Source organism: Gopherus evgoodei, chromosome 1 (genome assembly GCF_007399415.2).
Source record: "Gopherus evgoodei ecotype Sinaloan lineage chromosome 1, rGopEvg1_v1.p, whole genome shotgun sequence".
Lineage (NCBI taxonomy): Eukaryota > Metazoa > Chordata > Testudines > Testudinidae > Gopherus > Gopherus evgoodei.
The window spans coordinates 357,965,911-357,983,528 of record NC_044322.1 but is presented as its reverse complement, the minus strand read 5'-3'; the positions used below and the strand labels follow the sequence as shown (position 1 = coordinate 357,983,528).

The 17,618-nt window shown below is 45.5% G+C and overlaps 1 protein-coding gene across 1 annotated transcript; it reads left to right on the top strand.

The window, feature by feature from the left end:
• The first annotated feature begins 1,296 nt into the window (after positions 1 to 1,296).
• Positions 1,297 to 4,342, top strand: LOC115647681 (endonuclease domain-containing 1 protein-like). The gene is made up of 3 exons (XM_030554375.1): positions 1,297 to 1,356; positions 2,462 to 2,779; positions 3,797 to 4,342. Exons 2-3 carry the CDS (start codon positions 2,495 to 2,497, stop codon positions 4,340 to 4,342), a joined length of 831 nt encoding a protein of 276 aa, XP_030410235.1. The 5' UTR covers positions 1,297 to 1,356; positions 2,462 to 2,494.
• Positions 4,343 to 17,618: the final 13,276 nt, after the last annotated feature.

Sequence of the window (17,618 nt, the reverse complement as noted above, 5' to 3'; positions counted from 1 at the left end):
CTGGGTGTCATGGTACAATTCCCCACTCTGAACCTTAGCGTCCAAAAGATGGGGTACCAGCATGAATTCCTCTAAGCTCAATTACCAGCTTAGAATCTGTAGCGCTGCCACCAGCCAGGAATTCCAGTGCCTGGTACACTCTGGTCCCCACAAAACCTTGCCTGGGGACCCCCAAGACCCAGACCCTCTGGATCTCAACACAAGGAAAGTAAACCCTTTCCCCCACCATTGCCTCTCTCAGGCTTCCCCTCCCTGGGTTACCCTGGAAGATCACTGTGTGATTCAAACTCCTTGAATCACAAAACAGAGAGGACAATTCACCTTCCTCCCTCCTTCTCTTTCCCCCTCCCAGACTCTTCCTGAGAGAAAGTAATCCTGGCACAGAGAGAAATCAGCCTCTTTCTCCCTCTTCCCTCCTTTCTCCCCACGAATTCCTGGTGAATCCAGACCCAGTCCCCTGGGGTCTCACCAGAATTAAAAAACAATTAGGTTCTTAAACAAGAAAAGCTTTTAATTAAAGAAAGAAAAAACAGTAAAAATTATCTTTGTAAATTTAAAAAAAATGGAATAGGCACAGGGTCTTTCAGCTATAGACACTGGGAACACCCTCCCAGCCTAAGTATACAAGTACAAATTAAAATCCTTTCAGCAAAAATACAAATTTGAACTCCTTTCAGCCAAATACACAATTAAACTCCTTCCAGCCAAATACACATTTGAACTTCTTCCAACCAAATACATATTTGCAAATAAGGTAAACAAACATAAGCCTAACTCGCTTTATCTACCTAGTACTCACTAGTCTGAACTTATAAGAGCCTGTATTGGAGAGATTGGAGAGAAACCTGGTTGCACATCTGCTCCCTCTGAGCCCCCAGAGTGAATAACAACCAAAACTAACAGCACACACAAAACTTCCCTCCCTCAAGATTTGAAAGTATCCTGTCCCCTGATTGGTCCTCTGGTCAGGTGGCAGCCAGGCTCACTGTTCTTGTTAACCCTTTCCAGGCAAAGAGATATGAAGCACTTCTGTTCTAATAACTTTTCTTATCTGTTTATGACACTGGGGATCCAACACCAGCCACAAGTGATCATTTGGGCAACCAATCCCATCATGCTGAGCACCTAGACAGGGTGAATGTGTCCATGCAAATAAGATCAGCTTCTGAAGTCTTTTTCCACAGCTCACCACTAGATGTCAGGAGAGAGCTCACTCAGACTCTGCTTACACATATATAAACAGGTTCAGGCTCCTAGGCTCATTCTTTAACAAAGCTTTTGAAAAATCCACTACAACTTCGGTGGTGCAAACAGAATCAAGCCAGCTGACAAGTTCGTGTGCAGACCTTTCACTTGGTAGGTTGGTTTCTTTTTGAAAAATTGTTATTTATATATTTTGTAATCATGAGTTCCTGACCGGAAGACATTTCAGTGAAAAGCAAATCAATTGTCTCTTGAGATAAAAAATGCAAACACTGTGGAGGGAGACCTAATACAGAGACCTGTTTCTGGAACTCTTCCTTCCACCCAAGGGCAATTAGCCTATGAAGATGTTGAAGACAATGGAAAAACAGTGAGCTTTGGATCATGTCCTAAGCTCCCTGGCTGCTGATAGCAGGGATCAGCTGGTATAGAGCAGCAGCCATCCAAATACAGTTTGATCTGTATTATAACATGATTGTTCTAATTACTTGATGCAGAAAGCTTTCTGTTATGGTGATATCTGAAACAGGTGTGTAGGCTAATTGTTTTAATAGCACTTGCTCAGCACCAATGATTGAAGTTTTACAGTGAAATTGGAAGTTTTGGACCAGTTCATCTTACATCGTGAGATATGGCTGAACTAGGATAAAACATCCAGATTTTCTGGCATTGTTGTGGTGATTGTATAGATCGTTTTCTCCAAGCAACAGGATATCCTCCTGCTAACAGCTAAGGACAGGCAGATGTAGGGTTGGTGGCTGGCAGGTCTACTTTGTTCCAAATGTGAATGATTGAGCCAAATCCTCCCCTCACATAGAATAACCATGGACAAAATTATCCTGAAACTCTACATATTTCAAATTGCAGACATCTCCTGCATTTTTCCTTTGGGAACAGGGATTTGCAGCCACAGAGATAGGGGAGAAGTGTGGTTTTCTCACCAGCCAGATGGAGAAATATGGTTATGTCTACGTAGGCAATCAACCTGTTCACACAACTCTCCTCCTTCTTCCTGCCCCTGTTATAGGAGTGTGACTCAGTCAGAAATGATGGTGCCATTGACTCCCTCCTGAACTATGTGCTTTAACCCCCTTCTCTGATGGCTCAAGGAGCAGCACTAATTTCCATGTTAGTTTCCACTTTTTGAGACAAGGTGGTTGCCATATAGGACAGCTGTTCCCTGGCTAGAGCCTCTCATTCCTCCTCTTGGAGACCACGTTTACACCAAGCTTAAATTGTATTTACATTTGTTCCCCAGGTACAGAAGAGCCTTTAGTGTTAACTCGTTCCCATGCTGCTGCTGCTGCTGCTCCAGTTTTCCATATGCTGCCTCATGCTGGGGAACAGTGAGGTGGTGACATCTTTTGAAAACACATGCCCTCAATTTTTCTTCAGGGAAACCCCCCCAAACGATGCCATCAAACCTGCCAATCCAGCCCAGATTTGCCAACTTTACAAGAATCAATATCGCTTTGCTACTTTGTACGACAGAGACAACCACATTCCAATATACTCTGCGTATGTATACCAACCTGGTTATGGTAAGCGACCTGATAGTTGGATGGTAGAACCCCAGGTAAGATGCTCTCCTGACTGCCTCTCCGTTACAATAGGGCACAATCTTGGACATGAAAAATTGAAATATAGAATAAATCCCTACACACACACACACACACACACAGAGGAATTCCCTGTCCCATGCTGTAGTGCAGGATCACATCATTGTGACAAAGATGTGTCGTTGCAGCAGGACACTGGGAGCTAGAATTCTGAGTCCTATTCCTTACTTCTACTGACTTGCTGTGCAACCTAGGGCAGATCACATCTTATCTGTGCCCTGCCATCACCAGGTATAGAGTGGAGATATTAATGCTTATCTACCTCATAGGGTTATTGTGAGAATTAATTGATCTTTGTCAGGTGGTTTGGACTCTTCAGGGAAAATGTGCTGTGGTCATGCAAAGCATTTTTATGATTTACTCTTACTGGAACTCAAGAAAACAGAGGTCAAAAATGTACTTAGTTATTGTACAAATGCAATCTCCACGTTGAAATGGAATTATATACTAACCTGGGTGTTTCTGGCTCACAAGGACAGGGTTGAGTCAACTGGCAAATCTGTGGTTCCCCTAGGGGCATTTTAGCAGAAACCTTGGGAGTTGTCAGCTCACTGTAGAGCACTGAGAGTGGATCATCTATTGCTCATCTCAGAATTCCCTCCCATTTTTTTTTTACATTTTTCTATGAATGAGTTGCCCTAAACTGAATGCAGACTTCTGCGCTCCTCTGAGTCAGGGTAGCTCTGTGCCACATTACTGTGGGCACAATCCAGCCCTCAGGAAGCAAGAAAGTTACTCCAAGTGTGGCTCCTCTTTCACACTAGTCACGACTGTGAATGAGGCTGCTGGTGAACTTCCTTCCAGCTCCGTCACTGGCCCCAGGGCCCCAAGAAGCAAGAACACAGAGCCCTAGGGAGCTCTCTTAACTAGTGCTACCAATTCCTTTAGACCTCCAAAGGCACCTGCCCCAGGACACTGGCTATGTTTCTGCTGCACACGTGACTGACTCCTGTATTTGTTTTTTGACTTTCAAGCTCATTGGTTCAAATTACCAAAAGGAAATGGCAACTGAATGGATGCTCTTAAATGGTGTCGGTGTTGACCAGGGACTGCTTGTCGAGAGCCAGGCCGGCCTTCAAGATTATAAGAATCTGACTAATTTCAACAGGGGCCACTTGAACCCCAATGGGCACCAACCTGACCCTGACTATAAAGCTGCTACCTTCACCCTGACCAACATTGTGCCCCAGTTTATGAATCTCAATAGTGGGAAATGGAACAACTATGAACAAGAAGTAATGATGAGTAGGACTGAAGGGTGTGCTACCACATACGTCATTGTGGGAGTGGTCCCTGGCAACAATTACATAGCTGGAGGCAGAGTCAATAAGCCCAGCCACATCTGGTCTGCCACCTGCTGTGAGATTGATAACAATCACAGGAAGTCCTGGGCAGTCATTGCTCCGAATGATCAGAATGCAGTGGAGCTGCTCACTCTGGGTGAGTTAGAGGAGAAGCTGGTTGAACTGTACAGAAAGGAGGAGATCCTTCTGTTTAACAGTGACTGTCCCCGACAATAAACTCCTGACCCCACTCACACACTTCTCTATATCCCCCTGGAGAAAGGGGTTGGGAGCCTTCACCAGTAGCTGTGCTGTCTTGCCATTATACACACTGCATTTAGCCCTCTCTGTTTGTTTATTAAATGTGTTTACAGCTCTTTCTTCCCAAACGAGTCTAAGCATTTGTATCCAAACTTCTGTTATGAGAGGAAGGTTGGGGCCATTTTGTTCCCATCCCATGTTACAAGTCATGGGTGGCAGGTTCTTCAGTTGGAAATGTCTACGAGAGATCTCACAGAGATTCCTCTTTATGGTGCTCTCTGGGAAGAGGGCTTTGCACATGCCCCTGGGGCAAAGCATGAAGGAAAGGTCTGTCTCCCAGCCTGAATTCTTGCCGCCCCTGAAGCAGTGCTATGGGGGAAATGTAATACAGCCTGGGCTGTACTACTTTTCCTGGGTAAGTTTAATGGCACCAGAGTGCATGACCCCCAGTTCACCTACTCCTCCCCCTCACCAAACCAGGGTCCACCCCTTTTCCTGGCACAGACTTGGACACGCTCTGGCTAGAGCTGCGTGTATTTTCTCAGTGAATAGTCTGCAAATGACAATGAATAATTGCTGGGCCAGGGAACCTGAATGAGACTGATTCTATAGCCTAGTAATTGGAGCACTCACATGGGATGTGGGAGTTCCTCTTTGATTCAATGACTATTCAATTATTTATCAAAAGTGGAATAGCTTCAACTGAGAGAAGCCTAGACCAGCATAGCCCCATGTGCTCTTCTGTACTGTGGGAGACCCAAGTGCAATTCTCCCATTCTGAGCAAGTACCCTGGGCTAAAGGACCTTGATTTGGTTGGGGATTGGTCCTGCTTTGAGCAGGGGGTTGGACTAGATGACCACCTGAGGTCCCTTCCAACCCTGATATTCTATGATTCTATGACCTGCACCTTCTCCCACCCTGCATTTGTGCCTCTGGTCCACCCTTGCTTTTGTCAAGATACCCAAAATCAAGATGTAAAAATTTGAGTCAGGTCAAAATAAGCTATTTTGTTTCGACCTGACTTGAAACTTTTTCAATTCCCCACAAATTTTGAAAAAAAATGACATTGTCACTTTGACCTTTTGTTTCGGAATCACTAGCAAATCAAAACATCCATTATTCACCCTCCTCTAATGCTAGCAGGTGTAGGTGAGGAAGGATGGTGCTGCTGTAACAGCTCATGCCTTCTGCTTATAGGCTGCATCCTGTCCATCCTGCCAGTGCTACATCTACGTCTGTCACAACCTGCTTCTAGGGTTGGCTCTCAGCTTTCCAGGATCATTATTTTCTCAGGCTGCCCACGGCTTGGCTCTCCCTCCACAGGTAGTTCCCAGATTACTGTCTCTGGCCTGCAGTTCACACAGTCCTTTGGCTTTTTCCCTCTGCTCTCCACACCCAGATGACAATTCTTTTCTCTGGCCATAAGGCAGAGAATGACTGTGGCTCTGTTCTTCTCCTCTAGCTCATGCAGGGCAGGGCAGTGGTGTCTGATAAAGAGCCAGCAGATTCGTTGCAAGTTCATCATCACTCTGTGTAAAAGAAGAATGGAGCTAGCAGCAGCCCAGGTGATGACATAAGGGGTTAAAAAAAACCTAAGTGGAGATGGAAATGGGAGCGATCACCCAACACAGAAAACACCCAGGTTCAGTTAAGGCTCCCAGATGGACAAATGGGGAGGAGAAAGGTGTGATGCCAAGATCCTTAAATATATTTAGGTGTCTATCATGGGCAGTGGATGAAGCTTCCCTTGGGGGATGCTAGCTCTCTGTCCTGTCTCTTCTGCCTGTGGCCCGCACACACTGCACCACCGCTCTGCTCCAGGCCTCACCCCTGCTCCATGGCCCTTCTGCTGCTTGCCGCAACTCTCCTCTCATCCACAACTCCCCTTCCCCCAAGGCCCCCACCACCCACAGTGTTCCTCCTCTCCTGCCCCTTGCAAAGCCGTCACTGCCCACCGCTCACTGCATCCCTCCTCTCCTGCGTCCCTCCCCCATGAGGCCCCCACCGCCCCAGGGATGCAGTGAGCAGCGAGTGGAGGGAGCCTCACAGGGGAGGGGAGTGGAAGAGAGGAGGGACGCGGGATGGGGGAGGCCTCACAAGGGAGGGAGGTTAGAGGAGAGGAGGGATGTGTGGAGTGGCAAGAACCTCCATGGGGGTGGAGTGGAAGGGAGGAGGGACTCAGCCAGTCAGCGGCGGGCAGTGGGGACCTCGGGGAAGGGGCAGAGCACAGGTGGGGCCACCACAGCTCAGGCAGGTGAGTGGCAGCGGCGCCAAGGGAGGCTTACCCTCCCCTGGCCAATTATACCCACCACCTATGGAATCTATCTCCCATTGATTTCAGTGGGAGTTAGGATCTAAATACCTTTGAGTATCTGGGCGTGAGTGATGGCCAAATGGTTAAAGGGAATAGGAAGGTTGCTTCTCTAGGGAGAAAAAGGGGCACGGAAGAGAAAACAGATACATCAGTAAATGGGACGGGGGTTGAAATCAATGAAATCTGAAATGTTTCTTTTCAAAATACAATATGAATAAATGTTGTTTATAATGGGTGGTGACATTCAGAAGCCTGAACAGACCCACACAAGACCAAAATAAATGAAGGACACTGGTGGGTGCCCTGTGGAGTGAGTTAGATGAGGAGCAATTAAAACATCCATGCAATAAGGAGATAGTAACTGTTAATTTCCAAAGAGGATGCCCGTCCAATACTACCAGAAGATGCCATGATGTGTACAGAATCCTACCAACTGATAGATAAGTAAATAAATGCAGAATACAGCAGCCTATGCAAAACCAGGCCTGTTCTACTGTTAACTTTTACACAGCACACCTTTTCTCTTTCACCCACCTGCTGGATCTCATGATAAATCCAGATTATAAACTCTCTAGGGTGAGACTGTGTTTTTACTTGATGCTCATCCAATGCCTAGCACCAGCAGGCCCTGATCCTAGGGTGTCTCAGTGCTGTTGTAATACAAAGAATAATAATGATAATATTTTCTTTAGTTAGTGCTGCTACTCACTCAGGTGGAAGGAGTCTCATGCTCACAGGGCTGAACTACTGAATTGCTTTTTAAAAAGCGATATAAACTTCTTAGAAAACCCCACTGAATGGTAACTATCCCTGGAGGAATGCACACTAGGGTACTGAAGCATCTCCCAGGCCAAGGCCTGTTCCTTGTTGCTTACCACCACTAATTAAAAAAGTTATCAAAGGCCAATCACTGAAACCAGGACTAAAGAACAGATGAAACCCAGTGATGCTATTTCAGGGAAATGGGGACATCCAAGGGCATCAGCAATAGGAGATGAATGGTTTCACCAGCCACCTCTCTGGTTACTCATGGGCCTTTCCTGTCACACACTCTGTTCTTCCATCCACCTTCTAGAGTGCTCAGAAACCATCCTCCTCACCTTTGAGAGGCTAGAAACCACAGTCACACTCACAATCCCCCCTCCTCTCTTTACAATGGAAACAACCTCTCTCTTTTTCCAGTGCTACTTGGAATCCCCCACCTATTCGGCTAGTAACCTCTCCCTCCACTACCTGACGCACTCCTCTAGTGTCTCTCAGAGCCTCAGCCCTGGGAAAGCTCAGACACTTCTCTGGTTATACCTAGAAATGCCCTACTCCCTTTGGTAACGGCATGAAATACCTGGGACTCCAGAGGAGTGAATGAACCAGCTATGCCCAGCTCAGGGCATGAGCCCCAGCAGTTGCAAGGAGACATCACATTCCACTGGTGTAGGCAGCACAGTGGAGGGATGCCCCAGTCACAGAGCCCTCTGTGACTGTGCTAAATCCCTGTCAATAAAGTGATGCAGCCAATAATGTCCAGTGTGGTGGTGACCCAAATGCCTCTTCAGGGAGCCATGTACAAAGTACCCTGCGTTGCTCCGCGTGGAGTCTGAAAACTCCTGCAGGCAGAGAGCTCCTCCTGCCAAGCGTACACTGGGAACTGCGTCGGAGAAGGAAGGTAATTCCTGCGGGTGTTCGGGACAGGCTGGGCTGGGCAATGGTAGGTAGAGGGCTGTTGCTATTTATTTATATTGAAGGGGGAAATGTTTTAAAAGACTGGGTGCTATGAAGTTATGCCTGTAACTAACCACGTGGTCTCAGTGCGGGTCTACATTGCAGTGGGAGGTGTGGTTGCAGTGAGGGTGGGCATACCCACACTAGCTTGAATTTAGCTGGCTCGGCTAAAAATAGCAACGTAGTAGGTGGCACCAACTGCAGTACAGGCTAGACAAGTTTTGCCCAGAGCCCTGGGATGGACTCATGTTGCTAACCCACTCTGGCACCTTTTTCGCTGCTATTTTTAGCTGCACTAACTAGATTAAAGGTGTGCCTATGCAAGCTGCAATCACATTGCTGATTGCAGCTTAGACATACCCTCCGTCCTGATACCCTCCCCCGTTCCCCCCTGTTGTTGGTTACCCTCACTCATTGTGTCTTGTCTTTATTGAGATCATCAGCTTTCTGGGACAGGGACTGTTATGTCTGTAAAGCACTATCACCATGGGACCCTGGTTTTGTTTGGGGCCCTTGGATGCTAACGTAATACAAACCATAAATAATAATAATAATAATAATGTCAGCCAACCTGCTCCATCTCTGTTCACACTGGAAGCCTCACTGCACGTCTTTTCTGCTGACTCTCATGCAGGGATGGCTCTAGGGATTTTGCCGCCCCAAGCATGGCAAGCAGGCTGCCTCCGGTGGTTTGCCTGTGGAGGATCCGCTGGTCCGCTGAAGCCGTGGGACCAGCGGACCCTCTGCAGGCAAACCGCCAGAGGCAGCCTGCTGCCGCCCTTGCAGCACCTCGCGTTTGGCGTGCTGGGGTCTGGAGCCGCCCCTGCTCTCATGCTATGAAACAAAGGCAATACCTTCCAGACACAGCCCACAAATAGATCTTTACTTAATCCACTCATTCCTTCACATATGTCTACCTCTTCTGTTTGTGTGTGTGGACAAGTAAAAGGTTGTCATTGAGAGGAAGGGTCTTAGGGAGGAAGGGCACTGGAGTGGGAGTCAGATAGAAGTCAGATCTTGTCCCCATCTAAAATGTCTCCAAAGTATTTAAAACTATACGTTTCTGTTCTAATCCTGGTTCTGCCACAGACTTAATCCCATGTGAACTAGAGCAAGCCATTTAACCTCTCTGTGTCTCAGTTTCCCATCTATAAAATAGGGATAGAATTCTTCCTTACCTCAGGGGGCTACCATAAGGATAAATCTGTGAATGTCCCTGAGGTGCTCAGATACTGCTGTCATGAGCATCACAGAAAAGCCTATAACTGTAACAGGAAAATGTCATTCATTGCTGTGTGTATTTCTCCATTGCCTTCACTGATGGTGACGCATGGGTTAGTTGAGAGGCCAGGAGAAGCCGGTCTCCAACCTCAGCAGACCCCTGGCCAAACCAGAGAGTCCTTCCTCTCAGGGAAAACAACTCGAACCACCAGACACTCCAGGAGGGCCTTACCCAACCTTCAGCAAACTGGACAAGGGCCTCCATCCCCTCAGGGAAGAAAAAGAGGCTTTAGGAATGAGGCAAGACCCAGCATTCCCCATACTAGAAACCCTGCCAACTCTGCAGGGATGCAGCGGGAGCCAACAAAACTATCCAGGGAGATTGTAGGAAAGCTCATAAAGGTTCTGTCCATTGCCCCAGCGGACCCTGCAACTGACCAGACAGCCCTTCCCAGTCTGCAGTGCAAATGGCTGGGGCTGTCAAACGACTCTGAGGAGAGGCCGGAGAAGCCATGAGTGGGTGAATCATTTTGCTTGTACATTGTAACTCTTTCAGCCAGTGCTTTTCTGGTTCATCTATTGTGATTGTAAGCTCTTGGGTGCAAGGACCTGTCCTATCCTGTGTCTGTGTGGTGCTAAGATTACATATGGATGCCTTATTATGATGATTGTATTGTATTAATATCTAATCATACCCTTGAAATGATTAGATGCACCAGTGCTTATGGGTACTATATCAAGCAACATCACAGAGTATCTTATATTTAATCTCTATGTTCTAATTCATTCATTCAAAGTAGATTAGAGAAGGGGAAAAGAGCACAAGAGTGAGATGTAAATACTGTCCCTTCTTTGCTGAGGGGAGTGACAGCTACCCGTGTTGAAATGTGGAGCTACCTTGGGATTCTGTGTCAGAGATGGAAAGAGGACTTGGTAGTAGCATCCTTATGGGAAAACTCTTGAAGATCAAGCAACTGATATGACGTTGGCTTAGGACAAGTGTATGTTAGATTGCTTTAAAGGGGAACTCTTCAAGTTGGGTGTGAAAAAGTGGTTTGGCTTCCCACTTCCTGTACAAAAGCAGTATAAGGGATTTAAATACCTTCTGCGCAGGTATGAATGGCTCAGCTCTTTTTTCCTATTCAAGCTAGGCAATACTCCTTTTGGTTTCTTCTCTGCAGAACAGACTAGTGGGGAAAATACTATGGGAGAGAACTACAGCAAAAAGTTTCTCAGGAAAAGATAGGAATGGGTGTTGTACAGCTTTAAAATGTACAATACTATCTGGGTAAACTCAGTCAAGTGGTTGATCATCTGTCCTGGGCTTTACCTAACAAACCCACAGAAAGAGGGGTTATGAGCCAGGAAAGGGCTAATAACGCCTTCACTGGTCTCTCTTTCTCATCACTCCCAAATCATTGTTAGAGGCACTGCCCAAGGATATGGTGTTACAAGAAGTTCTCAAACATGTTCGTCAGGGTTGGCCAAAAACTGTTCCAGATTATTTGGGGGCTTATTTTCTTGTGAGACAAGAATTGTCACCATGGGCTGATCATGGTCTACTTTGGGGCTCCCGGGTGATAGTACCAGAGGCCATGTGGGGAGAAGTGCTGGTGCACTGTCCACAAAGGGCCCCGTGGGGTGGTATGTATGAAGCAGAGGTGTCACACAGTGGTGTGGTGGCCAGGAATTATAGTCACGTTGAAGAGTTGGTTAGAAATTGTGAACTATGGTTACTTAGTGGTAAATTTTATAAGCCAACCAGTGTCCCCATGATTCCTACCCTGCCACTACCTGGGCAGTGGCATTCAATCAGTCCTCATCCTCACAGGAAACCTGCACAACACCTTCAAAAGTCAGAGTTGGGAGCTTACCTGGGAACCCGCTCCTCTGGCCTTCACACTCAGCTAGACACCAAAAACCATGGACTCTGGTTTTATGTCTCATTACAACAATCTGTACCCTACTAACCCTCTTTTGTCCTATGACTACAGAGGTATTAACTGCCCACTTCATTTTGAATGGTGTCTTGCAATATGTGTTAACTCAGGCAGAACTGTTTTCTTTCACTGATTCCTTGGGCTCCGTCTGTCTGTCTCTTGTCTTATACTTACAATATAAATTCTTTGGAGTAGGGACTCCTTTTTTTTGCCTTGGAAGGGCATGTGTTTGTACTTTGTTGAGCATGTACTGTGGCTCCTATTTGCTACCACAGTATGGATAATGAATAATAATTATTATCATTGATTTGTGCATTCACTATGGGAACAAACCACCAAGGGATGTGGTTGATGCTCCATTTCTCGATGTCTTCAGATCAAGACTGGCTGCCTTCCTGGAAGCTGTATTTTAATCAAACATAAGTTGTTGACCTCAATACAGGAGTAACTTGGTGAAATTCCATGGCTTGAGTTATAAAAGAGGTCAGATTAGATTATCTAACGGTCCCTTCCGGCGTTAGGCGCTGTGAATCTATGAATCGCTGTCTTCCCACTATAAGATATTTGTTGGGCCTGTTGTTGCTACAAATCTGTCAAATATTTTATTTTTCAGTGTGGTTCTAAATGTCCCTGATGTTGTTATGGGCCCAGCCTGTATATCCCCTCCCCCACCACTCACACTTAATGTGGGTGCTTATTCCAGTGAGAGAAAATATGATCTTTAAGTGTTCAGAATCTTGCATCAAAAACAAGATCTACAGAAGTGACACAGAAGATGTCCTCAAATCACCTGGGACAATTATTATTTTATTTTGTTATTCATTCAGTGTTGAGAAAAATCATTTTGCCTAAGTAGAAGGAAAAACCCCAACAACCTCACGCTACATTAACATAAATGACAATGGTCACTGTAAAATTAGCAATTTTATATGAAATACCAACGTTAAGCATGGAAATGCTTGTGACCTTTGTAGCCAAACATAGCAAATTGGGCCTTGATCCTGCCATGGGGTCCTCATGGGTGGAATTCTACACTCATGTACAGCCCTGTTGACTTCCATTGGGCTCCATGTGGACACAGAGATCTGGCGATGCAGAGCTCATTGCAGGGTCAGGGTCCCTGAAGAGCTTACATTCTAAAAGACAGACACAGAAGAGACTAGACTCACTGGACTGCCCAGAGAAAGTGTAACTGAGTTCAAAACAGAATTAGATAATTTCATGGAGGATAGGTTCATCAATAGCTTTTAGCCAAGATGGTCAGGGTTGCAGTCCTGGGGACAGGACAAGAGGGGATGGATCACTCAAAATGGCCCTGTTCTATTCATTCCCTCTGAACCACCTGGCACTGCCCACTGTCAGAAGACAAGATACTGGGCTAGATGGACCATTGGTCTGACCCAGTATGACTATTCATACATTGTGAGTTTTACTTGCAATCGTTAAAACACATTCTCTAATTATTAATTAAATCAGTGAAGAATTGAACCTTAGCAAAGAGAAAAGGATAAATAAAAAATTCAAATATTGCCTGAAAACATTTAACACTTCCACTCTACAATAAGAGAGACAAGGTGGGTAAGGTAATATTTGTTATTGGACCAACTTCTGTTGGTGAGACTAGCTTTCCAGCTACACAAAGCTTTTATTGAGGTCTGGGAAAGATACTCAGAGGGTCACGGATAAATACAAGATTGAACAGATATTTTAGCATAAGTAGTTAGCACATATCCTAAGAAACCATTCAAGATGCAGTGGCTCATTAACACCTCTATAGTCATAGGACAAAAATGGGAGGATTGTTGTAATAAGCCATAAAACCAGTGTTTTTATTAAGATTGTGATTTTTAGAGTCCAACAAAGTTATGAATTTAAGCTCCCTGGCTCGGCTTTCGAAAGAGTTGTGCAGGTTTCCTTGGAGGATGACGACTCAGAGGTCAGAGATAGAGTGATCACTTTGTGAGAAGTGTTCACCCCCAGATGAACAGTTGTTTTTGTCTATTACAATTTTCTTGTGTGAGTTCATTCAAGAGCATAGTGATTATCTGGTTTCACTCACATAGTTGTTATCGGGGCATTTAGTGCACTGGATCATAGAATCATAGAATATCAGGGTTGGAAGGGACCTCAGAAGGTCATATAGTCCAACCCCCTGCTCAAAGCAGGACCAATTCCCAACTAAATCATCCTAGCCAGGGCTTTGTCAAGCCTGACCTTAAAAACCTCTAAGGAAGGAGATTCCTCCACCTCCCTAGGTAACCCATTCCAGTGCTTCACCACTCTCTGAACCAGAAATTTTTCCTAGTATCCAACCTAAACCTCCCCCACTGCAACTTGAGACCATTATTCCTTGTTCTGTCATCAGGTACCACTGAGAACAGTCTAGATCCATCCTCTTTGGAACCCCCTTTCAGGTAGTTGAAAACAGCTATCAAATCTCCCCTCATTCTTCTCTTCTGCAGACTAAACAATCCCAGTTCCCTCAGCCTCTCCTGGATGGATGAGGTACATCAAATGTTGGGACTTTGAGATTGACATATGTAGGACCCACGGATCTCAAAAGTGTGTTGTGGATGGGAGGGTTGATCATTGTAACGGTGGAGATATGTCTGTAGGTTTTGTATCTGTTGTTCTGACAAGGTCTGGTGCTGCTTTGAGTTGGTGTGTCCTGATCTGTGGGGAACTTGGTTCTCATGATGAGCTTGGAGAGATTGGTAGGTGGGGGGGATGTTAGAAGGCCGGAAGAGGTAGTTCAGGAAAGATTTATTTCAGGATAAGGTTCCCTGATGAGTTCTAGTGTGGGATGGTATGTGACAATTAGGGGTATGTGGTCAGAGGGGGGGTTATTTTTTCTGTGGAGAACTAGACTCTGCTGACTCCACCTAAAAGAATTCTTTCATAAAAATGATGACACCATCACAATTACTTCATCCCCACCGATGATTCCATGGGTCAGGGGATCAACTTGGCGACATGGGCCTAGAAGAATTTTTAAGTCTGCCCCTGCCATTTAGCGGGTGTGGAGACACTGCTGCTGTTGGACACTGGAGCATGATCTGACTCATAAAATATACCACACGCCATAGATATTTTGCCTATTTTGCCTTGCGGCCAGTGCAGTCCACGCTATCTGGATATGGCAATGCAAAAATCACTTTGCTGGTCAAGATAGATCTCTACGTGACATATCATCAACAAGAAGTGGGAGTGGTCCCGTTTTAATGTAAAACATTCTGGGGTCAACCTTCTCAGACTGGATCTATTCCAGACACTAAGCTCTGAAGTATTAGACTTGCAGAATACAGAAATTCACCTTGTGGGGAACAATCGGAGAGACATATTCCCCAACGTCTCCTCTGGTCTTGGCTGTTGCCGTAGCTATAAGCATCATCCATGGGTGGTTTCACTGGCCACTCCAATTATACAACCATGCCACAGACCTCAAACAACATAGTACATCAGCTCCCACGCTGGCATACTTTGCCTTATGCCTTATGAGATCCTACTTTTGTCACATGTGATGCCTTACTTGTGGCTCCTGGTGCTGTGGTCTCTCAGATCCACCAGGGGGTGAAACACCCAGTGGCATTCACCTCCCAAGTGCTCTTCTCAGCTGAGCAGAAATAGTCGGCAGGGGAGCAGGAGGCCCTAGCATGCATATAGACATGTGAAAGGTGGCATCATTATTTGTATGGCTTCACTTTCACCTTACACATTGAAGAACTGGGTGTTAAACACACTGTTAATGCCATCCAGGTAGACTCGCAGAATACAGAAATAGATGGGCTGATCGCCTACATCAGTACAATTTCTCAGTACAATACTATCTGGGTAAACTCAATCAGGTGGTTGATCATCTGTCCTGGGCTTTACCCGACAAACCCACAGAAAGAGGGGTTATGAGCCAGGAAAGGGCTAATAATGCCTTCACTGGTCTCTCTCTCTCTCATCACTCCCAAATCATTGTTAGAGGCACTGCCCAAGGATGTGGTGTTACAAGAAGGTCTCAAACATGTTCGTCAGGGTTGGCCAAAAACTGTTTCAGATTATTTGGGGGCTTATTTTCATGCGAGACAAGAATTGTCACCATGGACTGATCGTGGTCTACTTCGGGCGCCCAGGTGATAGTACCAGAGGCCATGTGGGGAGAAGTGCTGGCGCACTGTCCACAAAGGGCCCCGTGGAGTGGTATGTATGAAGCAGAGGTGTTGCACAGTGGTATGGTGGCCAGGAATTGGTAGTCACATTGAAGAGTTGGTCAGAAATTGTGAACAATGGTTACTTATTGGTAAATTTTATAAGCCAACCAGTGTCCCCATGATTCCTACCCTGCCACCACCTGGGCAGTGGCACTCAATCAGTCCTTGTTCTCACAGGGAACCTGCACAACACCTTCAAAAGTCAAATCTGGCAGCTTACTTGGGAACCCGCTCTTCTGGCCTTCACACTCAGGCAACGTCTATACTACACAGCTTTTAGCGACACGGCTGTGTTGCTACAGCTCTGCAGTTAAAAGTTGCGCTGCGTAGCTGCTGTTTGTCGGCTCTTCTACTGGCAAAAATATCCCACCCCCAACGAGCAGCTTGTGTGTTGTCCTCAAGAGAGCACTCCTGCCAACAAAGTGCTGTTCACACTGGTGCTTGTTGCCAGCAAAACTTTTGTCTTTCAATTTCCAGTGTAAACATAGCCACAGCTAGACCCCAAAAATCATGATCTCTGGTTTTATGTCTCATTACACCAATCTGTAACTTACTAACCCTCTTTTGTCCTATGACTTCAGAGGTGTCAACTGCCAACTTCAACTTGAATGGTCTCTTGCAACATGTGTTAACTCCTTATGCTTAACAGTCTGTTCCACATTGTATTTAGCTTTGACACTGATTACCTTTCCCAGACCTGAGGCAGAACTCACTGTGTAACTCGAAAGCTTGTCTCTTTCAGTGTTAAGAGGTACACTTTCAAGAAACAAAGAAATAACAGGACATGAGAGGGAACTCATAAGCCAGCCAGACAGCAGGAGAGTGGACAAGCTTCAAGGCAGTTGGGACATATAACAGTGCAGTTATTTCTTGGGGAAATTATCTAGAATTCTCCATAATAATGTGCACCTTAGGACAGATGAAGGATTGTTTTCTCCAGTGAGCTTTTCAGAGCAGGAGAGCTCACTGAACCAGCTGTGCAGAGCAGGACCAACTGCCTGCCAGCATATATATGACAGAAACATCTGCAATATATAATGAAAATATTAGGGAGCTGCAAGCAATAAGTAGCTATAGGGTCAGATAATTTAGGAACAAGGCAGTGTATTGCAGTGGTTGTCAAACTTTTGTACTGGTGACCCCTTTCACACAGCAAGCCTCTGAGTGCAACCCCTCTTATAAATTAAAAACATTTAAATATGTTTAACACTATTATAAACACTGGATGCAAAGCGGGTTTTGGGGTACAGACTGATAGCTCACGACCCCCCATATAATAACCTCATGACCCCCTGAGGGATCCTGATCCCCAGTTTGAGAACCCAATCTGCCAGGCCTTGGCACCCTTGCAGCAGCTGAAGGGTGTGAACAATCTACCCTATAACATAAATATAGATCTTCTTCCTTTCCCACCCAAAACAATAGCATCTAAAGGTAAAATGTTGTACAAGCATTCTATAATGCACTGAGATTAGATAATCAGCTGCCCACCTTAACAAAGCCATTCATATAATAAGCTACTTCTATCCCAACAGGATTCAGTGTCAACCATGTAAAGTAGAACTATCAAGAATACCGAGCAAGAAAAAAAAAATGAAAAGAATTAACAAGCCAGTGGTGCAGAATATAAGGCTGAGCCAGGATGCTGTAGTTCCCATTCTTGGAATCACCCCGAGAGTCTAATAGTCTACAATAGTATAAAACGAGCAGTTATGGGAAGGTAGATAAATATTCAAATGCACTTGCAGTTCATACAATCCCATAAATAAATGTACATGTCAAATATCAGTTTGTGTATTCCAAAGTCATACTTCATTCTGCTCCTGTATACCAGGGTCCTGAGTACTTTGGCAGAATG